Here is a 27,211-nt window from a genome sequence, read left to right on the forward strand (position 1 = left end):
AGGTTGTGGGTTCAATACTCACTTAATGAAAGACAGGCAAACAAACAATAAATAAACAAATACCAGAGTGTGGTAGCACACACTTAGAACTCCAGTGCTTTGGAACTGAGGCAGAAGTATCAGGACTTCAAGCCTAGCCTTGGGTAACTACTGAGGGAGAGGCCATCCTGGACTACATGAGATTCTGTGTCAAGAAAACAATCAGCCAAATAAACATGAATATAATGTTTATTATAATGTTATGATGAATATGTTCCTATCATTCTATAATGAATATGTATCTATAATGATGTTTCTATCCAAATTTGAAAGACCTTCAATTTTTCTGTCGTATCTAGAATGACAAACCAGAAACATATTTCATAATTCCCAGCAGACTGTGCCGCATCATGAGAGAGTTGGTGATAAAAAATTACATGTTTATATTTTATTTATTAAAGGTAGTAATTTTCCCTTTGACATCTCTCATTATGAGACCACACACGAAGGCACAGGAATACTTGGAAAGTATGTCTGGGGAAATAGCAAAACTGTCTATCTCCAAGGAGACTTGACTCTGAGGAACATTTAAACCCCCCTTTGCTCTCTACATGATGGAGCGAGCTCACAGGAGACTCAACAGAATGGAAAGCTCCATTTCTGCCTCACAGTGGATGGGGGCTACTGTGCGTTCCACACTCAGAGTTTAAGGCATGTGAGGATTTCCTAGGTGGGTGGGAAATCAGTCACATGTCCCACCACTGACAACACCCTTTATTAAGTAAGTAACTGATCCAATTACAGTGAGGGGGCTTTATGAGAAACTCTAGCAATGTGGAATACCTTCTTCTGTCAAGGTTTCAGCCTTTCCCTCAAACAGAAGTAACTGGCATCAGCCCAAACCTCAGGGGTCCACATGGCCATTGATGGTAACAGGAGCCAAGGACATCAACACAGACCCTGGCTGCAGCAGGGCCACGGATCCAGACATGGCCCTCAGCTGCAGCTCTGGCCTGCACATCACCATGGCACTCAGATCTGTATGGCTCCGGCTGCAGTGTGGCTCCTGGACACCAATGTGGGCTCAGGTGGCTGACCTGACCCCGGGCAGCCACATGGCCCTCAGTTGCAACAGAAGAGGGGTGGCCCCAGGGGCCCAGACTGACCAGCTCAGCTGCTACCCAGGCCTCCATCCAGGGCCTTGGGTTGTCCCACCCTGGCATCTATCTACCCCATCTGTGCCCTGCTGGAGCTCATGAAGGGACTGGTCCTGTGGAACTAGACTGAAGGATCTTCATGACTCGGTTGGCCGAGGGATATCAGAGAGGAGTTTCGGTGAGGGCCCAGTGGTGATGGTGTATCAGAAACCAGAGGCCTTGAACCGGACCAATGACTCGTCATAATGATCATTTGCAAGTAAAGCTGATTGGACAAGAGGCTACCCGTGTGACACACCGAGGCCCCCAAGACACTGAGAGGAAGGAAGAGGTGCTGGAAAGGCGGGAAAGGTGCAGGAGTGAAGTGGCTTTGTTTGTTTGGTTTGGTTTTAATTTTTTAAAAGTTTCTTTCAGGGGGGACACTGCAAGGGTGAGGGGCAGATACGGGGGGACTGGGAGATGAGCAGAATTGGGGTGCATGATGCGAAATTCCCAAAGAATCAATAAGGAAATTATGTTTTTAAAAAAAATCCCCACAAAGTGTTAGAGCCCAGGAGCAAGACCCCTCCACTAGTCAACGTGGGATCTGAGCAGCTGCTCTGCGTCCTCCTTTCCTGGTGCTTCTCTGATCGGAAGTTAGCTAGACCAGCTGATCCAAGCATGGTGGGAGGAACGCTGGGCCCTCACCCCCTTTTCTTACAGACCAGCCGTGTCTACACTGTACCCAAGGTGCCACGTTAGTGATGCAGAGCCCCCCATTCCTGCCAACTCCAGTCATTCAGCTGTCTGTAGAGAAGCTGTCACTGTACCCTCCACGGAAGATTCCCATGTGCCGTGGTTCTCGGCGGGTGACAATATTGCTCCCGGGACATCTGGCCACCTCTGTACACATATTTTTTTCCTGTCACTGTACTAAGGGTACCTCCTAGACGCTGGGAGTGCCCCTCAGCATCCTAGGATGAGCATGATGGACCCTCGCCAGAAGGGAAGGGGCAGCGCCAGCTGCAGCACTACCTACATGAGCAATGCATCTGCCTGAAGTTATGGAGACGAAGGTCCACGCAGTGACGATGCACCATTATGAGAATCCTAAGAGACTGGAACTTTTGCTGGGCCCCACAGCCAGAGTTAATAATACACCTGAAGTCGCTTTAGGCTTGGTGGCTATCGTACTGTGTGCTTAGCCTGATTGTTCGACCTGCCTCTAAGAGGACCATATGGCAATCAGCCTTCCTTGCCTTGGATGTCCCATGTAACCAACTCTGACAACCTAAGCTAATGCATATCCTAAGTCATGCACTCTCCCTGGCCCTGACCCCCCTCCCAAACAATGCATGTTTGTATGCATGTTATGGTAATAAATGCCGTAAACAGAGAAAAAAAAAAAGGAAAATAAGTGAATAAAAAGGGGATGATCATGACTTTAAAATTAGTTCTTTCCCCCAGATGTGCATTACTTGAAACGGAGGATCATCTGTGCCCCATGACAGTGACCTTTGCAGATTCTATGGCCCTCCAAGGGGGCGACTGGGGTAGTCTGCCTTAGCGCCTAACAGATGTCCTCCACTAACCATTCACAGTAGCTCCATGCTCCCTCAGCAAACACATCTGAATCAATATCTGGACCAGACTTCGGTCTCTAGCTCCACTCACTGACTAATCAGTGTCTCTCAGTCCCCAGAGTTCTCATCTTAACTTTCCATGTTCAAAGTCTTCTGTGTCACACAGGAGTGACGATCACACACCTATGGCGGGCACAATCTACTTTCTCACCTCCCTCTTTAATTCACATATAACAGGGCACAGAACCACTTGATAAAACACAGGTATCTCAACAGCCAGAGTCAGGATTTTAGAGCTAGATCCTTGTCAGGAGAACATTTCAGATGCTGCTTCTCTCATAGCGCCGGAAAACGTAATATAAAGGCTACATACACTGATAAAAATTTTGTTCATTTTTTTGTTGTTGTTATTGTTTTTGGGACAGGGTTTCTCTGTGTATCTTTGAGCCTGTCCTGGAACTCACTCTGTAGCCCAGGCTGGCCTCGAACTCACAGAGATCGGCCTGCCTCTGCCTCCCGAGTACTGGGATTAAAGGCATGCGCCACCACATCCCGGCCTCATTTTTAAAGTACTCATTTTTATGTGTTGGGGGACAGGCAACTTGAACAGGTCGGGACCAGAGGGCAACTCCTGGGAGTCAGTTCTTTCTTTGACCCCGTAGCTTCTAAGGGTCAAACGCAGGTGGCCAGGCTTGGCAGCAAGCAAGCACCTATCCTGCCGCGTCCTCTCTCCAGCAGGGGAATAAGCTGCTTTTGCCTCCAGAGGACACAGCGATAACGTTTGCCTGCACAATGAATCTCCAGAGGTTCTCTTTCCCTTGCTGCCAGAAGGATCCGCCGTGAGTATCTCTTTCTGGATCTGCTGTGCAGAAGGGCGAATATTAAACGCTCTGCACAGGCTGTGGCTTCTCTCCCAGGATGGGGATCCAGAATAGCAACGGCAAGTTGTGAATAACAAACACAAAAATAATCCTTTGCAGAAAATGTCAGCACAGAATTTCAAAGTCCTGCAACCTTTCCGTGTGCCACACCTGTGCTTCAGGGAGGCATTACGCATTGGCACAGCAGTGTGCTCATGCTCAACAGGCCAGCGGTCCTTCAGCATCCATGAAGTGACTCTCATGACCTGGATATGTACCCCTTGGACATGAGAACAATTCTTATTAACTGGATGTGTGCCTTCAGTGCACGCCAATGGCAGGGGAGGCTCAGACATGAAAGATCCTAAGAGCTGAAAGCAGGTGTGGACCCATTCGCCAAGTTGGAACTCATGGGCTGCAGTGTGCTTTGCTCTGCTTTCTATCAGCCCTGTGCGCACAGAAGACATGTTTTCTCCACCAATGAATAAGAAACATTTTCCATGGTGATACTTAACACACAAACACAAGCCAGAAGGTGAAATCAGACAGTTGACCTCCACACGGACAGCAGTTTTGAAGAACCTGAGAAGTTTTGCTCCACGCCCACCCTGCTCTCACCTCTATCCTCCCCTCACCTCCATCCTCCCCTCACCTCCATCCTCCACAGAAAATTCTTTTCTTACTGTTTTCAAACTATCTGGAACATAGTAACCAACCTTCAGGCTCCCATGATGTAATATGAATAAAACTCTTTTAGTAACTACACGTTCAGACCCATAAATCTCCACTGATGAAAATATTAACATATTATTCACCTATAGCTGTTGGAAAGAGAACACCTTTCAATGGGTCTTCAGGACAAAAAGAAAAATTCACCAAATGAATAGATGTTTACCCTGACTTGAGATCCTGTAACATTTCCAGAATAGCTGATGCATGATTTTCTAATCAATTAGAAAATTGCTTCAAAACCTTTGGTAAAATTGGCTCCAAGCTCCCTCCATGTTGCACATGGTGAATGATGGAGTGGCCAGTTACAGACAGATCTCTCCAATAAGGCAGAGGGGATGAGTGGTCTTGTCCTGCCCAAAGGACCCAGGACTTGAGGGGGGCTGAACCCCAGCATGAACATCCTCCTAACCTCATGAGAAGTAGGGACCCAGAGGAAAGGTTGCCTTTGACTTCTCCCAGGATGACCCAGAGAGCTGCCAGTGCTGAAATGGGAAAGCGTTTTCTAGAACGTGAGGACTGGTATGGCCATGCTGATGGTGGCATCGACTGAACAAGCCAAAACCCATGAGGCTATGTGACGACTATTCTTCGTTGTCAACTTGGCTGCGTCTGGAGGACACACCTGTGAGAGATTTTTTGCATGATTTGAAGTGGGTGAATCCACCTCTATTCTGGACCTTTAAGAAAGGAAGACACACACACCTTTAATCCATATCCTGAGGTGGGAAGACACACCTTTCATCTGGGCCACACCTTCTGCTGGAAGTCTATATAAGGACATAGAGGAAGGAAGCTTTTACTCTATCTATGCCTGCTTGCCTTCGCCTTGCTAGCACGTCCTTCACTGGCAGTGGAGCCTACTTCTTTGGAATTCCAGCATATGCTGAAGACCAGCTGAGATGCTGGACCTACTGGATTCTTGGACTTCCCGTTCACAGCCAGTCATTGTTGGATTAGCTGGACTGCAGCCTGTAAGTCATCCCAATAAAGCCCCTTCATTTACAGACTGCAGTCCAGCTAATGTTTCTCTCTCTTCTCTCTCTCCCATATTGGCCTACTGGTTTTATTGGTGCTGCCCATATCACATGAGTGTGGGGGCATCCACCGGGGCATGGGTGCCACCACTATTCAACACTATTTTTTTTAAGTATCTTAAATTCCCATTTAAGAGCAGAGTAACAATGAGGATGTTGCTAAGCATACACTCTCACCCACACATGCTTCCCTTCATGATCTTAACACAACTACCCACACCCATCTTTGCTATGACCTAGCTAGTCAGGAGAGGTAGGAAGGAGGAGATTTAGCTCAGGACTTCCTATTCTGTTAGCTGCCATTTGGCTCTTACTGCTCAGTGTTTTTTATCAAATATGGCTACTTGACTTTCTTATGTGATTATTTATGAGCTATGTATTTTTAACACAAATTATGTCCTCCATAATAGTATGCAATGTTATGATAACCAATTTTTAAATAAAAACAGTGTCCAGAAAGTCTAAAGCAAAGGTTGCAAGCCCCATAATAAAGTTAGTTATTGTTTAGTTTGTCCTAATATCTTTTGAGCCACTCAGCTATTCCTACCTATGTGTTTAATTCATACTAAATAAATAATCACAAAATACCTTCACAAAATGATGAAAGTCTCCCTAATAACAAATGACACTCTTAATAATTTGTCCCCAGTCATATAGTGAGCTTTCAGGTGAGAAGGGCTTCTACCTTAGGACAGATTAGAGAAGAAGAGAAGAGAGGAGGGGAGGGGAGAGGAGGGGAGGGGAGGGGAGGGGAGGGGAGGGGAAGGGAGGGGAGCAGAGCATTCACTGTATGTTTAGAAATACAGACTATATGAAAGTCAAGGGTTCACAGAAATTATGATGAGTGAAGGTCAAACTGATGTGTCTTGGCTCTACAAGCACTGTCCTAATGTCAGGATGCTAATATGAAAAATGACAGCGAGTCACAGGGGAGTGTGACATCCAGGTCCACAGGGTGGTTTCACATCAGTGAAGGCCTCTGAAGACACCTTGTAGACGATGGATTCTGAAACCCTCAAGACCAGTTGACACAGGTAGCTGTCACCTGTCAACTCAGGGAGCAATTAGCAGTATTCTGACTTTACAGGAAGTGGAACATCACCCTGACACGATTATAAAATGAATCAAACAAGCTTCCAGATTGAGCAGAGGTCTTCCTCGTTTGCCATCACGCCACTCCCAGTGCCAGGCTCCTCTTCTTTAGGAAATCATTTGAGAATCTTCTTTGTCAATCACAGCCATTAAAATGTTAACAAAATAATAAATGAGGAAAACTGTGATTAAGCTCAGATGCACATTAAATGTCAAAATTATCTTCAGCCTTCAAGTGTAACACAATCTGTTTCCTTAGAAATAAATGTCAGTAGATTCTCGGTCCTGTGGACTCGAGATGTCTCCACAGTCCCGTTCCTGTCTTCCAGTCCCCTCTCCTCTTTCATCGCATCATGGTCTAAAACCAAAGCAATGGTTCTTAACCTGTGGATCATGACCCCCTTCACAGGGGTCGCATGTCAGATATATACATTGCTATTCACAATAGTACTAAAATTACAGTTGTGAAGTAGCAATGAAAATAATTTTATGGTTGGAGGTCACCACAACATGAGGAACTATATTAAAGGTTTACAGTTATCGGGAAGGTTGAGAACGGCTGAGCCAAAGCATCACACCAAACAGAGGTCATGGACCATCAGCGTTCATGAAGACAACTCACACTCACCAAGGAACCACCAGTCCAGTTTTCAAATCCAGGTGAAAAGGTCCCATTCTGCTTCCTTTTCTTCCTGGACACCAAAAGGCAATGTCCTTGAGAAGCCAAGTTTAGGGGTAAGCCAGATGGAAGCTGGGCATGGTGGTGCATGCCTTTCATCTAAGCACTTGCTAGGCAGGGGCAGGTGGATCTCTGAATGTGAGGCTAGCCTACTCTGCAGAGAGAGTTTCAGGACAGCCAGGGAAACTCTGTACTGTGAAAAGGGATGGGTGGACAATGGATGAGCATTCCTGCTACAAGCTTGTTCAAAGGAAGGTGTCTGCATGTGGTGCTGGAGAGAGGGGAAATCAAGGGAGCCACGTGTGGCCGACAGCAGCCATGGTGAGGTCGACCCTATGTCCCACCCTGTTTGAATTATCCTGGCTCGGAACTCTTGTCAGCAGATTTGCTGACATTATTCCTACTACGTTGAATGTCCTCCACATTCCAACTTTCCTCCACATGGGACGTCTCGCTCACATGAAACCTCTGCTCTGTGTCACCAACCACACGTTTAGCCAGATGAAAGAAAATCCACTTCAGGAAGTGAGACAGTGTGAGGTATCTCAAATGCTGGTGGTGGGGCTGTGGAAGTGGCTGGGTGATGACTCAGTTGGTAAAATACTTGCTATTCAATCATGAGGACTCAAGTTAAGGTCACTGGTACCACCCCCAAATCCAGATGTGGAAGTGTGCACCTGCAACTCTTAATACCAGGGAGGCAGAGATAAGAGGGTTCCTGCAGCTCACAGCCCAGCCAGTCTAGACAACGGTTGAGCTCCAAGTTCAGTGAATGACCCTGACTCAAAAAAAAAAAAAAAAGGTGGAGAGAAATAAAAAACAATACTTGCCATGACCCTCTGTCTTCTATACATGTGTGCACACAAACAAAGACACAGATGTTTGCCATACACATATGCACACAAAATGCTGCTGATGCTGTGTTAACAGGATCCTGCTTCATCTCTATGATGAACCAGATCCGGATAGGATGCTAACTAAGGCCTAATTATGGGCAATGATGTTATTTTACATCTTGTACACACTACAAGAATCCATGTCACACTGACAGGCTTGCAATAAACCCCTGTCAAAGGTGACATTTCATCTCCACCCATCAACTCCTCCTGAAAACGCAGTATTTACAATGGCACCATGCACACCTGGGAAGGTACCTTCACATCTTTGTCTCTGCATCCATTTTTCTACCACTGAGTGGGCATCTCATCATATGGCTTTGAGTGTTCATCACCCCACAGGTGCTGAATGTCGGTCGACTCTGCTTCCTATGCCAGTGAACCCTGAATGAAGCAGAGCATCTTACCCCATCACTAAATAACATGGAAACTTTAAGACAAAATGAGGGATGATAGGATTTTCTAGTATACAGGTAAGGTTAGCATTCTGTGATTCTCAAGGGAAGAAGGTCTGCACAGAGAAGCTGAAAACTGCAAGGTCATGTCTGACACCATCCCGTGTCTTTGCTATACACTGCTGATCTAAAATGATGAAGTTTCCGTTAAGACAACAGAAACAACTATGTTTCTATGTGGGCCAAGGGCTGTGACTCATGGGGACCCAGAGGTGAATGAGGTGCCTAAGAGCCCTCAGATAGTAAGCAGCTCAGCCGTAAAGGAAGGTCAAGATATCTCCTACAGGCACAGAATACAAACAAGTGTGCACTGTGGAGACTTATGTGTTAAATACGGAATAGCGATGATCATTTAAGTCTAAGAGGACATATCAATATTTAAAGCGTGCTCTTGGTTTATCTAGACTCTGATACGCTGGGACATGTTTAGATGAGACCAGCTTAAGCAAAAAACTAAGTACATTTCATCAGGATAGGCGAGACACTCTCAGGTCTTCAAATGCGCTGCCTGGGCAGTGCATTCCTAGAGGCTTTGCAAGCCTGGGATTCTTCAACACTGAAAAAACAAACAAACAAACAAACGAAAACCCTTTTTAAGGGAGGTGAACTCAGAGTCCTGTGAATGCTTTGAGCAAGTGTATTCCTTGTAACAATTGTGTCACACAAGCCAGAGCAAAATCAGCCAGATAATAGAATTACCACCTGAAACAACAAATGAAGGACTGGAAAGCAGATCTTCAGTCAGAAAGAGTTTGGTGGCTCACCTGCTGAGCAGGATGTGAAAGGCAGCCCCGGAGTCCGCAGGCTCTGGGCAAGGGATGGTCTGTGCGGACCACAAATTCACAACGGGCCATAAGTGTGCCAAGGAATCCACAAAACATCGCCTGTTGTATGGATGTAAAACTAAATTGGCCTCTACGTATATCATAAAATTGAGTCAATTGAACAAAGCAAAATCAGTTTGCTTTGAGTTAAAGAGGACACCTCTGCTGTAGCCTCACCACGTGGCGTGTGCATTGTAAGGTCACGTGGACTTCATAGCTGCACCGCACCTGTGACAGGGTGTGTCTCTCAACTGAATCCGTGCCTCGAGAAGACTCTGCAAGGGGACGAGCTGAGGCACGTGTCTATTTTTGGGGTTCCGGAGGAGTCTCTTGGTGGTGTTTGGCCACATCAGCATGACATGTCTCTCAGAAGGGCAGGGATGGGATCAGGAGCCAGAGAGAGGAGCTGCCTGTCACTGTGAGTCCATCCCAGGCTTCACCTCACACCACTGACCACAACCTCTCCTGTCTGGCTTCCTTTTTACCCTACATGGATTCAGACTCTATAGTCTACACACTCTACCCGGTCATTCACCCAATGCAGGCCTCGTCAGAGCCCTTCTCCCTGGGAGCCATGCACACCAAGCCTCGTGCAGCTGAAGTCCATGCTAAATAACAGAACTTAAAGTGGGGGAGCCCAAAGTTGAGGAGAATGTCCTACAAATGAGCCCTCGTAGGAAGCGTACTTAGAAGCGGTCTACTGTGTAACATGGACTGAGATTCCTGAGCTACGTCCTGGGAAGTGGGGCTCACTCTGAAGGTCTTCTCTGTGATACTGGGGTGCAGTGACTTCTGCTCCCCAGGCACTGACCACCTTCCCTGCTGGTCGCAGTGTTTATCTCAAGGGAGATGAGCAGGCATATACCTTACTCAGGAAAGAGGGAGATGAGCAGACATACACCTTACTCAGGAAAGAGGGAGAAGAGCAGGCATACACCTTACTCAGGAAAGAGGGAGATGAACAGGCGCCCGAAAGCAGATGTGAGTAGTTCATTGTGGCTGTGTTGTCCCAGTTCAAAGGTCGAGTTTCTTATTCTGCTTTCTTATTCCTGAGTAACCTACTTACTTAGTTAACATCAAAGCTTCCTGGTTTCCTTTCCTCCTTCCCTGTCACTTTCCCCCCGTCAGTCACCTGGTGCCTTCTCCGCTGTCTGCAGTGCTCACATTCTGTTTTTAATTGACTGTTCAAACTCGCAGGCAAGCAGCAGCCCCAAGGCTAGAGGACACAGGGAAAACACGGGCATTCTTTCCCTGAGCTGGCAAGAGACGATGAGGAGGACACACCATGGGGATGAAACGGCAATTAAGGAAAAGAACGAGTCCTCCTTGCGTGCCGTTCTGTTTACCACACAGTGTTTGAACAGGTGAGCCATCACAGCATGCTTGGGGCAAGGCAGTCTGTCCTGGGTGTGGCACACAGATGTTATGCAAATAACACATGGGGTGGGTGGGTCATCCAGGGCAGGTGTTGGAACTGTGAGTGATGCCACCCAGGGCCTTCTATAGACATTGTAGGCATGTTATTTCCCATGACCATGCCAGGTTAATAATCTATTTACAAGCTGAAGGTCTGGCTCAGCCATTTCCAGGGATGTCTCACAAAGGCATAGAGACACATTTAGAATTTGACAGACAGGCTGCTGGAGTGAAATTTAGTGAGATCCATTTCATGGGCTAATACAGGACACTTACCTGCAGCATAGTTCCCTGTCAATAATAATGGCGCACACACAGGGACTCATAGATATCCCATCAGTATTAATAGGCAGCCCAGGCAAGTTAAAACAACCCAAGAGCATTACCCACTTAGAATGTATAATTTAAAAAAGAATATCTTCATTTCTTTAACTAGGAAGAGCATTAACCCAGAATGCCTTGTTAGTTCAACTCTGAAACACTGTAGACCAGCTCACCTGCAACCATGGCTTTTAGAAAGGGAACAGGCATCTATGGACAGAAGGGACCACTTGGCTGCCCAAGGAGGCTGCACCTGTTCCTTAGTGTGCACAGAATCTTCTTATTCTGTTTCCTCTACCCAAAGGTTCTGCTTTGAATGGCCATGTAGGGAAAGAGCATACCACTAGCCTAGAAATTCATTAGGCTTACAGCCAAGGTGCTGGGCCTCAGTATTCTGCAAGACCCCTGCCCATGGTACCCAGGCAGAGGGCAGAAATGCTCCTCTGGAGTAGATGCTGATAGTTACATCAACATCTGCCCCAGAGGAATCAAGACCGCTGCTGGCCTTTTCCTGTTTCTAGGTATTCAAACTTAAGTGGCATGCTAGTGATTCTAAGCTGAGGGTCAACCTGAAACAGTCTGGAGGACTGACCAACCAATGGAAAACATCTCTGAAGAACCCACCCTTCGCACAGGCCATGCAGGTTCCCAGCCAGTACTTAGCAATATCATGTGTCCTGGCTTCATTTCTGTCGCTGTGATAAAAATCTTCCAACCTACAGCCACTCAGGGGAGAAAATATTTATCAGCTCCTAATTCCAGGTTGCTGTCCATCATTGGGGGTTGGGGGAGTCAAGGCAGGAACTTGAAGTAGTTAGTTGTATCATAACCACAGTTAAGAGCAGAGAGAAATGGATGCATACATGCTCGTTAGTGCTCAGCTCACACTCTACACTTATACAGTCCAGGATCACCAGCCTAGGGAATGGTGCTGCCCATGGTGATCTGGGTCTTCCAACACTGCTTAACATAATCATGAGAATGCCTCATAGACATGCCCACAGGTCAGCAGATCTAATTTCACACTGAGACTTTCTTTTCAGTTGATTTTAAAGTACGGCAAGTTACTGATGAAAACCAACGGCCACAAAAAGTTACAGGTTACGGAACAACCTCTTTGGGCGACCAGTGGCAAAGGTACCAAGCAACCTAAGGATTTCACGTAAGATGGCAGGCCACAGACCATACAAAAAGCATGTTTAAGACTTCTGTAGAAATAAAGTGGACTGGGGGTATAAGAAAATGGACAAGAAACAATATTTGAGAGAAAAACAGACTTTAGAAAGAGTAAAACATAAATCTCAGAAGTGTAAATTAAATCACTAAAATGAATATTTGGAATATGGATTAAGCACCTACTTAGGAAGGATGAGCCATGTGGTAGTACCATGGAAATTACCCAGAGGGAAGTGCAGGGTGAGACAGGTGTGAAAACATCAAAGATAATTCAGGGAGGAAACAGAGTATGAGAAAGCATGGCATCATCTCCAAGGCAAGACCCACACATTCCAGATTCGGTTAAAAGGGTGCACCTGGCAATGTGCTGACCAGCTGCCTCCAACGGCATGAGCTTTTAAAACTTCAGGCCCCTGTGGTAAACTAGATAATGACACATGCACGCAGAATGGTGTGTGTTCGTTTGTTCTGTTCTTCTCTTTCGCGCTCACTACGTGATACTCATGACGGAGGTACTTCAGCATACCGAGCTAGGTCAGAGTTCTGAATCCCATAATGAGTGGTCCTGGGAGGAGTCACGCAGCCCACACATGGCCACAGTGAATGCCTCAGTGCACACTAGCACATGGTACCTCGGTGTTCAGAAGGTGGAGGGAGAGCGGTGACAGGTGGGGGTGGCCATGGAGAGCAGTGGGCACACAGCTACACTCCGAGGAAGAGAAGGGGAGGCTCTTGGAGAGTCACTGGCGAGGGGCAGCTGGAGGAGAGTTGCTGTGGCTGACTGGGAAGGGACCAACTTGTAGAGGGACAGACAGAGATGCCAACGGGGCACCTTTAGATAGCCTGAAATGCCTACAGCAGTGCGTTTCGGAGTTTTTCTATCCTGGCAACTTCCAAACTGAATCCCAGGCATGTACAGTTTACAGGAGAGAGTGATGATGCCAAGCTGCTCACCCTACAGAATGGAAGAAGCTGCTCCAGAAGGAGGCTGCTCTGCAGAGGGAGCCCCGACTGCCCGTGGGAACTACACAATTCAGGCTTTATCCTTCAGCATGGAAAGGACCCTTGCAGGACGCGGCCATGCAGGTGCAGAAGGCATCACTCGGTCCTGTCTGAGGACAGCTTAGGAACTGCCATGCCGGCTGCTCTTCCATGGGGCCATGTGAGCCCATGAGTCTATAGAGTTGGGCTTCTTCTTCTTCTTCTTTTTTTTTTTTTTTTTGGTTTTTTGAGACAGGGTTTCTCTGTGTAGCTTTGCGCCTTTCCTGGAACTCACTCACTCTGTAGTCCAGGCTGGCCTCGAACTCACGGAGATCTGCCTGCCTCTGCCTCCCGAGTGCTGGGATTAAAGGCGTGCGCCACCAGAGTTGGGCTTCTTAATCCTTTCCATTCATAACCCCACTTCAGCCAGGAACTTTTGATGCTACTCTACATATTTAGAGAAGTATACAAAACAAGTATACAAATCAAGCATTTCCCAATACATCATATAAAGGAATGTCTCATAAGATTTGTATGATTTTAATCATTTATTAAAATGGAAAGGAAATATACACACTAATGAGATAGGTCGCTTATTTATTTTTACATAAAACCTACCACAATTCCTCGGGCCCCTCTGTACATCTTGAGTGTGGTATATGTCTCTCTGGTCAGGTTGAAACAGACACACCTCCTACCCAAGTAAATTTCTTGTGTATAACAATACGATTATTGATTGCATTAAAATATATCCTCAACTGGTAGGGGGCAGAGCTTTGTTATAGCCTGTGAGACTCCGTGAGCTTCCTGTGGCCCAGAAAGCTCAATAGCAAAAGACAAGCCACAGTCACAACCAGGTACACATTTGACAAATGACATGTGATGCCTGGGTGGCAAGCAGTGTATCTACTTAGGTATCCACAGCCCAGAGCAACCTGCCTGCCTGCTGGCTCGGGGCAGACCTTGCAGAGGGTAAATTATGTAAAACACAATTTCGTCCATGCGCACTCACGGACGTAAGTAAGTAAGTAAGCTTAGCAGAAGCTGCAGTGAACGCGAATGAGAGAGCAGAGATGGCAGAAGCTTCCACCTGAATTCGGAGATTTCCACAACTGCCAGCCGGGATGGAAAGTGTGTGGAAAAGGCTGTGGGTACAGCACCTTGGCCAAGAAGCCTGGCACATTTGGAGAGATGGGAGAAGAAAGGCTTGCGGAGGGGTGGGGAGTAGCAAGCCTGCCTGGAGCATGGGTTCAGGTTCCTCTCACCTGCCAGCCTCCCTGTCAATAGTGCCGCACAGCCAGGGAGACTCCAGGGCCTTGTGCTCTCTGCCCGCTGCCTGCACCTCTGCAGAGGTCTTTTCCCAGCAGCCGGACTGTTAACCACAGTGGTCACCCAGCCGGCTGTCTCACTGGGGACTCCGATGACTCTACTGCTCCCTGAGGTCTGCGTTTCCCTTTTCATGTCCCCGCTGGGTTCCCAAGCCACCCAGCGTCCCACCAGGGCACTAAGATTGAGAAATGCAGTGTGTGTCTCCTCTGTGGCAGGCATCACCTTTGTGAGAGGTCCTCATGCCAGGGGCTGCTTCCAAGTGTGGCTGCCGTAAGGGGAAGGCACACGTGTCTAGGGTTGAGTGGGTTTACCTTCTTAGCAAAGCACTGGTCTGCACAAAATCCACCCCCACTGAAGCTGCCGTGAGTCAGTAGCTGGAGGGGCCTCCCTCAGAGCCACAAGGCCTGGCCACCTTCCTGTGTTGAGGAAAGGCATCCTCCATTCCTTCTCCCACAATTCCTCCCCTGTCTGCCCCCCTCCCACACCTTTCTCTCCCAATCTCATGAGCTCTGCATATTTAAAGTCCACTGAGTTCACTGTGGTGGGGTGAATGAGATGTCGCCACAGTCTTGGGCCCTTGAACGTTTGGTCCCCGGGTGCTGCTGCTGTTTCTGTACATGACTGGGATGGGATTTGTGGTTTCTCGAAGCGTGTTCTCTGTTTGGTGGTTGCAGTTGGAGATGTGAACCTCCGGCTCGCTTTGCTGTTGCCCAGCCGCCATGCCCACCCGCTGCCACGCTTCCATGCCATGACGGCCATGGACTCTGATCCCTCTGGAACCACAAGCCCAAATCAACCTTCCTATAAGCTGCTTTGGTGGCAGTGTTTTTATCACAGCAATCTAAGCATGATGCTTGCATGTGCTCAGGTATAGGATCATCCATTGGAACATGGGTAGCCTCTCACGGGTTGCATCCCTGAACAAAGCTGAGCTTCCGGTGGGTGAGTGTTTGTAACTCAGAAGAGTAAGGTCAGATGGGTTCCCACGCTCCTGGCATGCCACCAAATATGCTGTTCTACAGTTCTTTCTTTTTAAAACATTTGTATGATTCAGTTTATTCAAATAGTTTAAGCTTAACAAATTTGGCAAACACAAGGAGGCTAGACAACATTCTTTAGCCTAAAGGGACCTTGGGTAAGGAGAAATACTCTTCATTTCACTGGTTCTCAACTTTCCCAATGCTTTGACCTTTCAATATAGTTCCCCATGTTGTGGTGACCCCCATTATAAAACTTTTCCCATTGCTATTTCATAGCTGCAGTTTTGCCATAGTTATGACTCTCAATTGCAAACATCTGACATACAGGTGGTCCTAGGCTACCCCTGTAAAAAAGTTTTTTTTCAATCCCCTAAGGGTCAAGATTCATGGAGTCAGAAGCTATTCCAAGCCCTTTGTCAGACTGCTTAGGTCATTGTCTTGCTGCATCACAAGAAATGAACATCCCAGTTTCTGGTTAGTATTTGGTGCTTATGGCTGGGACCCTAATTTTTAGCCTTTTATTTTAAGTCCTAGTATTAGCAATAAAGATAGAGCATTTTATAAACTTAAAATGTCCCACAGTCTTCTAGATTTAAATATTTTTTAAAAACTGTTCTTAAAAAGGTTAAAATCTCTCAAATGTCTTTCTGCAATATCAACAATACAGCACCTTCTTTCACTTTAAGAGGGAGAATACATGCCATAACCACAATCTGTATAAAGTAAAGCCAAGCTCCAGAGTGCAAACAATCCCAGAGTTCAGTATCTGGAATTTACTCACATTCCTTTTGATTCTTTTACTTAGACGCTTGGATCATTTCTTTGACCCTACCCTTGGCAGCATACACATAGCCTGCCTTCTATATCTCAGCCTACTCCATTTCATTGTGGCTGGTGTTTCTGGTGATCATCACCTGTCACTGGCATTTCCAAAACTGCTAAGGTCCACCATTGCAACTGGACTCTCTTTGGAACTCTAGTCCTGCCATACATTTGCAGATATCAGCTGTTCCCCATGATCTCTTCATGTCTTTAAAAATCATTATCATCTTATTACATTGGTAAATCTTAAACTATAATGTTCAGCTGCCAGAGCAAGGCATATTCTTGTGTACAAAAGCATTGAGGTACTGTTTTAATGTTTATCAATTACCTTATTTATTAAACACATCTATTTAAATTCTCTTGCTGTCGAACACTTGGTAAAGACATAAGTATCAATTATGCTGTTCTATTTCTTATCTGCAGCCTCGGAGAGCTGCCTGACTTCCTGGGCTGGATACAGCTGGAACAGAGGTGTGCTGAGCCTTATATCAACTCAGTCAGACCAACAGTGGGTTTGCTGATTTCAGTCCCAAGACCCCAGGTCCAGCCATAGATTGAAGGATCAAGAGCAGTAACTTCTGATTTTAAGTATGTAACTTCAGTTTAGACACGCACATGTGTAAACACATATACCTGATCCCAGGACTCTGTAGCAGCCAAACGTATGACCCACACAGTTGATGTAAGCCCGAGGGAATCCTCTAAAACAGACAGAATAAGTACTAAGCCCCTCCCCACTTCAGGTCCTCCTCACCGTAATTAAACAAGTCAGACTTAGGGAAAATCCTCATTTTTTTTTTTCTCTCCACTGGCTAACACAGGATGACAATGTATTTTAAACCCCTCAGATGATGTTTGACTCTAGGGAATGGGAGCAGACATTTTTACAGAAGTGTTTAATAACTATCTGTTTTTATTTTGTTGTTCTTATCTTGTTGCACGTGATATTACTCATGTGGCCCAATGGGAATGGAAGAGGGGCCAGCACCAGGCCCAGAGGGACTTGCTGGGAGTTCTGACCCAGGCCCCTGGGGCCCTCCCTCTCTACTTCCTTTCAACCTCAGATGCAACATCTGTTGATCAAAAGATACAATGGACTTCAGTCACTCAGATATGTCAGTCATCAATGTGACGGGCATTCAAAGCTCTGACTCTTGATTCAGCAGCCCTGAGCATGTCCCTGGGCAGAATCACAGTGGGGTGCCCACACAGAAGCATGGAAGGAATATACTGGAGTCCAATCCTTCTGTGTGTTTGAGAATCCTAACTGTTAATCTGTAATCTTTTCATAAAAATATTATCTCCAAGCTGAGCAGTGGTGGCGCATGTCTTTAATCCCAGCACTTGGGAGGAAGAGACAGGCGGATCTCTGTGAGTTTGAGGCCAGCCTGACAGCCAGGTCTACATAGAGAGACCCTGTCTTGAAAAACCAAACACACACACACACACACACATACACACACACACACACACACACACACACACACACACACACACACACACACACACAATCTCCACCATTCTCTCTATGACACCAACAGGGAAAAGCTTCTTCAAGAGCAGTGGTGATCTGGGGAGCCCTCAGGCACACACTTGGTCTTGAGTGGGAACCCAGAGAATCTTCACTCGCATGTGTTGAGTGGTCTGCCTTGGCCCAGAGAAGAGAAATACTTCTGAATTACTCTGCTGGGGAGACCTGTTCTCATTTCAACTGCATTTAGCCACTGAGCGTGCGGCTTTGAGGGGGCAGCTCACATGTATGTGCCCCTGAATATTCATGGACTGTGCTTACCGTTGCATATTCATGGGTTGTAGACAGTCTCCCACACTGAAGACCTCGCCTTCTGAATGTTGCCAGCAGTAGCTGTGGCCATGTGACTACACAGGTGGGCTCAGCGGACAGCTCTGTCACAACATGAGCTTTGGCAGTGTGGTTACACAGACTGGACAAAGGAAAGAGGCTATCTTCGACTGTGCCCCACGGTACCTGGGGTGGTTTGAACAGCAATGGTGCCTGCAGACTCGTGTTTGAGTGCTCGGCCATAGGGAGTGGCACTATTAGGGGGTGAGGCTTTGTGGGAGGAAGTGTGTCACTAGGGGGTGGGCTTTGAGGTCTCAAGAGCTCAAGCCAGGCCTAGCGGGACATTCACTGCCTGCTGCCTGCCGATCTGGATGTAGGACTCTCGGCTCCTTCTCCAGCACCACCTCTGCCTGCACGCCGCCATGCTTCCCGCCATGATGATAATGGACTGAACCTCTGACACTGTAAGCTACCCCCAATGAAATGCTTTCCTCTGTAAGAGTTGCCATGGCCGTGGTGTCTCTTCACAGCAATAGAACACTAACGAAGACAGTACCTGTGTCCCCCAGGCTACCCAGACTGTGGTAGTTCATCTCAACTGTCACCTTCATTAGATTTGGAGTCAACTAAGAGGCCTGCTTCTGGACAGGCCTTTGAGTGCCTTTCTAGGAAACATTAACAAAGGGCAGACAGGAGAGAAGCAGCACTGTCTGCCTTCGCTCCTGGCTGGGGGAGGGGCGCCCACCCTGAGGTTTTAGTGCTTGCCACTGCGCTTCACTGACATTAGAACCCAACTCCTTCTGCTTCCCAGTGTGGACCGAAGCAGCCCTCCCAGAGTCCTCCTGGCCTTCCAAGTCAGGACGTCCATCTTTGGAAGACCCTGCACATACCATGTAAGCCAATCTAGATGTCTCCTTTTGTAATAGATAGATTCTGCCTGTTCCGGTCCTTAGGGAACCCTCTCTACTGTGAAGACTGGGGAGTCCTCAGGATACATGGAGGCTCCAAAAGATGCTTCTATGTGTTAAGGCCTAGACACAGAAGAAGTGGGCTGGGGTGTGGACAGAGGCCCACCAGGGCTCCACGAAGTTCAGGCTAACACACAAAGGGAAGGGTTACTCCACTCCATCCTCAGAGGGAGGCGCTGCAGATAGAGCAGTGTGGACGCCCAGCGCTGTGGCAAAGTGTCCCATCTGGAGAAAAAGAAACTGCAACCATTACCAAAATGGCCACGGAGCAGATGGGACTAGTCACTGGTCTGACACTTTGCTAGAGCCACATAGCAAGGTCTGAAAGAACACACACACACACACACACACACACACACACACACACACACACACACACATGAGCACACGAGCTATGAACATGATCTTGCAAAAAAAAATCTCAGCAGGGCCGCCCAGCAGCCATGCCCTTGCCCTTCTCAATTTGCTGAAAGCCAAATCTCCATCTACCTATCCAGTCACAATGACCAGCAGAGTAAACTGAATGTTCACTCTATCTGTGCCCATCTAGCATACCATAATTTTCAGACCATGAAAGAGATCTATACTTCTAATAAATAATGAGGGAGGGAGGGGAAGGGAGAGGGAGAGGAGAGAGAGAGAGAGAGAGAGAGAGAGAGAGAGAGAGAGAGAGAGAGAGAGAGAGAGAGAGAGAGAGGAGAGAGAGAGAGAGCTATCAGAAACTGAGAGATGAGGAGGGTGGAAGCAGGAGCCTCCTGTCCAGAGGTAAATTGGATCTGCCGAGCTCCACCAGCCAGGGCTCCGCCGGGGTCCTGAGGTGACAGGCATCCTGAACACAGGGAAAGCCAGTCCCTACCCTGGTTTGGACCCACACAGCTGTGCTACAGCAGCCTTCTGCTTTACTAAGGCAAAGCTCATTCTGGAATCCACATTTTTCAAGTTAAAGCAGTGTTTTCATCCCTGGTAGATCTGGGGCAGCATCTTCTAGTCAAAGTGTTTAACCCTGAATAAATTGCGCGAGTGTTCCCAGACAGGTACACAAGGTTCAAACCACCTGGGTCTCACGTCAGTTTAGAGTGTACTGACGAGCAAGTTCGGGCCAAGCCTGGCTTTCCATCACCATGTAGGTTGTAGGTAAATGTTTGGTTTTCAGAAAGTTTTGAATTTGGGCGTAGTACGTAAGTCACTGAGGACAGATCCCTGTGTGCCGCAAGCGCACAGCTAATACATGCCGAGCCCAGGACAGTGAGTTCACTGGCGGGGAAAGCAAGATTAGTGCTGAGCCCTGTTCTGAACCAGGAATGACTTTCTCTTTCCATGACTGGGACGCACATGCCCAGTGGGATTCAGTGGGTTTATCTGCTCCACTTAGTCAAGTACCGGCTTCAGTAAAAGTGAGTCTGTAGCTGGAGGGGCTGGGAGGGTCGGTCAACAACCCTCTCCCGCAGAGCCGTGTAGCCTGGCCTTTGGGGGGCCACGCAGAGAGCAGGTTTTGATAAAATCCACCACATAGTGTCTCCTCTACTCCCTCAACGCTTTTCTCTCTCAGCTTCATTTGCTGTTTTATTTACACTCACTGAGTTCACTCTATTTTTATATGAAAGTGCTTCAAAGAAGAATAATAAAAATCATAAGGAAGCATGTTTACATCCTAAGCATATGTGACATTTCTCCAGTCCTGATTTGTTCCTGGAAATCTCACCAGAAATTCCATTTTTTTTGTTTTGTTTTGTTTTGCTAACAGACATTGTCTCACCGCCTTGTGTGATCCTTTGACCTCTGGTTTATTATGCGAGTTCACCCTCATATCCGAGCAGTGGTTGCTGCTGTCGACGACATGGTGGGGGAAGAAGAGGTAAGAAGTCGATTCTCTTCCCAGGTTGAGCATGCAGTCTGAGATGACGCGGAGCATTTCCAACTGGAATAGTGTAACAGACCTTGACACCGATAACGGAGAGCTGGGAAGCCTGGCACACCCCTATCAGCTCTGCCCTGCAGCTCATCCACACCATGGTGACACCAAGGGTGACTTCCACAGCCGCCGAGAGTGAACGTCGCCCTGGCTCATATTATCTCAAAAGCTTCCGCTGTCAACAACAGAGCCAAGAGCAAGCGATGCCTCCACATATGATGAGCTCACCCATTTAAAGCTTGTACAGAAATCTCACTTTTTAAGACCCATTCACATGACACATGCAGAGACATTCGTTCAAAATTCCCACATATAGCTGCTTATTGACATTGCGGACGGAGCGACTCACAAAGCCTCGTGATACAACCTCCAAAATAACATTTAAGTGGAAAAGCTACAAATCACAACTCCAATGGCCATGGTGCAGTTTTCATGCACAGGTCTCACATACCATCCGTTTTCCCTGGCCTAAAACCTGTGACAGAACAAAAGTTCACATGCCATAAAATCGTGGCGAGTCACCTTTAAATGACACTGAAGTTTTTCTTTACCTGAGAAAAAAATTCTGTGAAAAGCCTTCAGATTCTGCTCAGCCCCCCTGATAACCACTCAGCAGAGAACATGCCCTCCTGGGAGTTAATTGCTCAGCTCTCCCGTGACAGGTGTTTGCAGCCATCACAAGTTCAAACCACAGTGACTCAGCTCTCTTTCTCTCACAGGAGGTGAGGACCGGGGCACCTGCTCTCAGTCAAATGACTGTTCTTCAGCACAGTTGAAAGCCTGGCCCTTGCTGAGAAGCATTAGGAAGCATCCCACAATCCTCCCCATGATCAGTCAGCAGGGAGGGAGCTTAAGAATCTCTTCTTCGGATTTAAAAGCCTAACCTTTCGGGGGCTAACCCCACAGAAATAATTTAAAGTAAGTTGAAGGCAAGCAATTATGGCATACTGCGGCTTTCATTAAATCTCAGTCTGCAGGAATAGAACTTATATTTGTCTCTCAGCTATAACATGTAATGCACACACACATGGAAAAAGAAATCCTATTTAAATAAGAAATAGAGGCAAAGAAAAGAAAAAAACACAGAAGAAACAAAAAAGAAGAGTTTTTGTTTGCCGTTTGGCTGGCTGCTCTGGTTTGTCTCCCTCTGAGCTGTGGAGAGTGCGCCCCCTTGTGGGGTTCCTGGTGCATGTATTCTTTCTAACCACAGCCCCGCAGCCCGGCGTGCTAGGGACGCTACCGACCAAGCTCCAAAAGTGTGGAGTTCAAACGACAAAGGAATATAAAATTCTTCCAAGTGTTTGTAAGTGCTGCTTTGATGCACCAGAGGGATGGATGGGTGCCTACCCCTGCCCCAAGGGAGCTCTGCAGTTAGGCAATGTGCCATTGTTCTCCAGCGCCTTCCAGTGCCGCAAACGGAGAGGTGTGTGTTGGGGGATTTTTAATACTGCTACGGGGTCCATCCATACTCATGTGAGGCTTAGGAAACCTCGCAACACCAGAATAGGTGAAGTTAAAGAGGCTTCGGCTGCAGGGACGCCAAGACCACGGGCAGAGATGCCGCCTGTCCTTTGGAGAAGTCACAGAAGGCATGTTAAGTGCAAGGGTCCTGCAGGCCCTTGCTGCATGCACATCTTACTGTTTCATGTAGGTAATGAGCTGCTGTCTATGAGGAAGAGACCGGGCAGGTTGCAGGGTGCAGGCTGTGATGGTCTGTAGTTATTATTTTAAGACTCGGCGTACTTCAGCAGCACCTCACATGGCTGTTCTGTGTGTGTGTGTGTGTGTGTGTGTGTGTGTGTGTGTGTGTGTGTGTGTGTGAGAGAGAGAGAGAGAGAGAGAGAGACAGACAGACAGACAGACAGACAGACAGACACAGAGAGAGACACACAGAGAGAGACAGAGACAGAGAGAGACAAAGAGAGAGAGACAGAGACTGAGACAGAGAGAGAGAGAGAGAGAGAGAGAGAGAGAGAGAGAGAGAGAGAGAGAGAGAGAGAGAGAGAGAGAATGTAGATGTGGTTTGTTCTGTGTAAGACAGGTCAGCATGTTTCTAAAGAACACAGGGTAAGCAGACACACACATCCTGCAGCAAACACACAGTGATCTTGTTCTCATGCAGGGTCCTGTTAGTTCACCACCAGGGACCTCCTTTACTGATAAGCACCTAGGGAGTGGACTCATAAAGGAGGTTTCCTAACATGGAAGGTCTGGTCTATCAACATTTAGAAAGTTAGCAATTCAGATCTAGATCTGATTGGATACTGACCAAGCTCCAAATGTGGTATCTAATAGCAACAAATAATGAGCCAAGATCAGACCCCCAACCCAAATTCAAACATCAAAGGAATATAAAATTCTTCCAGCATCACCAATATTGCTAGTAAGAAAATCCTTCAATATGGTGTAAACTCAGTAAGACCCACAAAAGTCTCAAAAGTACTGTAATAGACACGAGATTTTTCTAGCTGGTAATGGTATGCTTTCTTGTTAAACAGTGTAAATTCCAGGTGAGAGGCCATCATGCACACGTTCCCACTGACATCTTTATGTAACTGGAGCAGCAGTGTGTATTTTTATTGAAAATGTTGTGGAGCACCCATTAGCTATTCATAATGCATATTAATAAGACACCCGCTTTGTTCCGGGGCACTGAACTCCTTGACTCCTGAGCATCCCTGCTGGGGTTCCTCACAGCAACAGTACAAGCTGCATGACTTTGTAGCAGCTTGGGCACTGCAGCCACTCTGCAGAGACAAGTTTCTGCTGTGTCCTGTCCACAAAGCCACCATGCATTATCCCTCCCTCCCCGTACGCCGATCACATGCATTGGCCTTCTTTGCTGTTCCTCAAGCCCACACTTTCTAAGCCCCCAGCATTTCTCAGTTGTCCAGAATATGCCCCCAAGTCCTTGCATGGACTCCTTAGGTATCTGTCCATCGGGTGCCATCTGAAGCGACCTCCCTGAGACACCAGCCAAAACAGTCATCGGCCACCACCTGGCTCCCTGACCCGATTTATTTATCATCAAATCACTCTGATGACTATGCACTCATGGATCACATGCTTCCCCACAGGAACACAACAGACTACACCAGGAAATTCAGCACAGTGAAGCCGAGATGAGCTGTAGGTTCCCTGTTCCACCAGCGTCTGTTCTGGGTAGCAACCACCCCTTCTAACGTCTTTCATTCAAAATAATCTGGCCCAGTGCTATGTCGGCTCAGGCTGGCAGCTGGCAGGAAGGCATGTACGGAACAGTGTTCCCCAGCTGACCGTCCTGCAACCTCTCATGCCCAACATCGTCACCAATGGCTCCATTTTAACAAAAGCCTTTGCCTTCGGTGAAGAACATCTGCCCCCGATTTTGAGGTACAGTTCCTCTCTTTACTATGTGATCTCATCTGCTGCAAATGAATGCTGGTTATTCACACCAACACTCCAGACAATGGCAGATTAGACAGTGTGTCCAAAACAGCCATAGGCATTGGAATGTTTACAGACACACTAGGTTTTTGTCTTCCCTTCTGAGGCCTGGTAAAACAGAAATAAAAGTTCACGCCAACAAAGGAAGATCCCCCACCACTCAGCACATCATTAGAACCCTGCTATCCAGACAGCTCAGACGTAACAGAAGCCAACAGTCTTCCTTTAGCTACCATTCCACTGAATGAAAAAAGGAAGACAATTTGAAACTGAGAATGTGCTCGCAATTTTCAGGAAAAACTTGGAAAATCCTTGACTACTCACCGGTGTCCACAGAAGTTACTTAGGTGAAGTCCACATTTTTCTTCAGGGGATAACCCATCCATCAACCAGGAGAAAATCAGAAAGCTGCCCTGGCCAGGAGGCTGCGCCACAAGCCTGGACTTCTCCAGCATATAAGTGGAAATTCTGGCTGGTTAGGAAAAGAGAAGGGGTTCCGTTAAATGGCATTTTTAGTTCAATTTCCATAAATTTACATGTTAATTAATTACAAGCCATGACAACAAAGCTTCTTTTCCAACACAGATATTCAAAAAAAAAATACAGAGACTTTACTTTCTACAGTAGCTTAGGTCTCCAGAGATGCTGAGCCCAAGGTGTCAAGACGTCAGAGTCCCCAGCTCCTGCTGCCACAGTCAATACGGTCCCTGTTAACAGCTTGTGTGATATGTGTATGGTTGAGTCCGAGGAGTCAGTATCGGCCCATGCTTATCAGTGAAGTTCATATTTTATAGGAGAACTCACTCTCTGTCCAACAGTCCTGTCCCTTTAGAGAAACCTGTTACAGCATGGAGGATCCACCTTTCTCTCTCTCTCTCTCTCTCTCTCTCTCTCTCTCTCTCTCTCTCTCTCTCTCTCTCGCTCTCGCTCTCGCTCTCTCTCTCTCGCTCTCTCTCGCTCTCTCTCGCTCTCTCTGTCTCTGTCTCTCTGTCTCTGTCTCTCTGTCTCTCTCTCTCTCTCTCTCTCTCATACACACACACACACACACACACACACACACACACACACACACACACACCATCACAAGGGATTTATTAGAATGGATTATAATCTAGGTCCTGCTAGCCCAACAATGGCTGTCTACCAATGCAAGGTCCAAGAATCCAGTAGTTGTTCAGTGCACCTGGCTGGATGTCTCAGCTGGTCTTCAGAATACACCAGAATCCCAAAGAAGTAGGCGCTAACGCCAGTGAGGGCATGGACTTGCTAGCAAGAGCAAGCAGGCAGAGCGTGAGCTTCCTTCTTCCATGTCCGTTATATAGGCCGCCAGCAGAAGGTGTGGCCCAGATTAAAGGTGTATCTTCCCACCTCAAATGATTTGCTTAAGAAAAATCCCTCACAAGTGTACCCAGCCACTTGGGTTTTAGTTCATTCCAGATATAGTCAAGTTGACAACTAAGAATAGCCATCATACCCTCAGTATGCAGTGTGTGTGTGTGTGTATGTGTGTGTGTGTGTGTGTGTGTGTGTGTGTGTGTGTGTGTGTGTGTGTGTGTGCCTATCTTCATGGCTACTTAACCAGGGAGAATTTTGATGTTGAGATCTTATAGTTTTCATTCATTTTTCTTTTTGAGCAAAAAAACTGGCAAGCTTTCTGCTTTAAAAGTCTGAAATGAGTTACCCCTCCGGTGACTCAGTACACATGACTCTGCATGGGTGTACAGTAGATCTCCACACTGGTCCCATTCACTGTTTTCTATGTCAGATGTGGGAGCCCACAGAGGTTTCCTAGTGAGACCTAAGCTTGCTCTACCCAGCAGGGCTGCATGAGGGGATGAACTGATGTGCGTGGTCACCAGGTGTTTGGAAGGGTCTGCACTTGGCTGTGCTAGGGGGAGGTCTTTTGCTCTACCCTTGGCGTTCCTAGGAAAAGCCCTTTAGCAGAGACAGAAGGGGCCTGTGGATAAGGATCCAGGCCCTCCAAAGGCTATCTATCCTTTGTTTCTCTCTCTCTCTCTCCCCCTCTATATTTCTATCTAAATATTTCTCACTTCTCCTTCTTCACGGGTACCCTGGGGAAAAAGTGGGGGCAGGACTCCCATAGTCAGGTAAGAAGCACCAGGTGAGAAATGAAGGCTGAGAGGTCCTTGTGCCTCTGGCCTTGGACCCCTGCTGATGCACACAACACTTCTCCCAGCAAAGACAGCAGCTTCAGTTGAAGCAGTGTTCAGTTCTGATCAAATGCCAAGTCACGAGTGACTGGAAACCCTTCATCTAAATTCCTAAGCAGAGTAATTATTAATCATGCTAGTTAGCACATCTCCAGCAGTGAATAAAATTGCTTGGGGTTAATGGGTTCTGATGCACAAGATTGAAAGAAAACAGCACTTTGAAGGAAGATCTCCAGGCAAACTCAAGCACAGGCTAACACAATCCCAAACAGAAGATGCTGTGGTGTCTGCTGTGAAGCTGTGAGGTCAGGGAGGCATGGGACTCTGGGTTTAAGAGGTTCCAGCACTTACTGCAGCCAGGAGGCCCATTTGAAAGAACCCCCCTCAATCGACAGCCTGATCTCAACACTGGTGTGGTTTTGAAACAGCTTTTAAGTTGGAAACAGTCTTGATCAGAAATGCAGGGGTCACCCTCCACAGCAATCTCCTTGTCAACCAATGATTCTGGCAAGTCTCCAGACAGCACACATGAATATATTTACATTTCTCGAGAAGTTTGACTCCATGGGTCCATGCTGTCTGATTGTCCCCAATGCAGCATTTCACAGAGCCCAAGCCCTTTGCTCACTTTTAAA

At 47.2% G+C, this 27,211-nt stretch overlaps 1 protein-coding gene across 2 annotated transcripts in view; it reads right to left on the bottom strand.

Annotated features, from left to right (window-relative positions):
• Myo16 (myosin XVI) overlaps positions 1 to 27,211 on the bottom strand; it is a 482,961-nt gene that overhangs the window by 195,579 nt on the left and 260,171 nt on the right. For both annotated transcript variants that reach the window (XM_006981334.4, XM_015999820.3), the window contains exon 16: positions 24,730 to 24,877. In XM_006981334.4, coding sequence (XP_006981396.2) covers positions 24,730 to 24,877 — 148 coding nt within the window. The remainder of the gene's footprint in view (positions 1 to 24,729; positions 24,878 to 27,211) is intronic.

This window comes from Peromyscus maniculatus, chromosome 17, assembly GCF_049852395.1.
Source record: "Peromyscus maniculatus bairdii isolate BWxNUB_F1_BW_parent chromosome 17, HU_Pman_BW_mat_3.1, whole genome shotgun sequence".
Classification (NCBI taxonomy): Eukaryota; Metazoa; Chordata; class Mammalia; order Rodentia; family Cricetidae; genus Peromyscus; species Peromyscus maniculatus.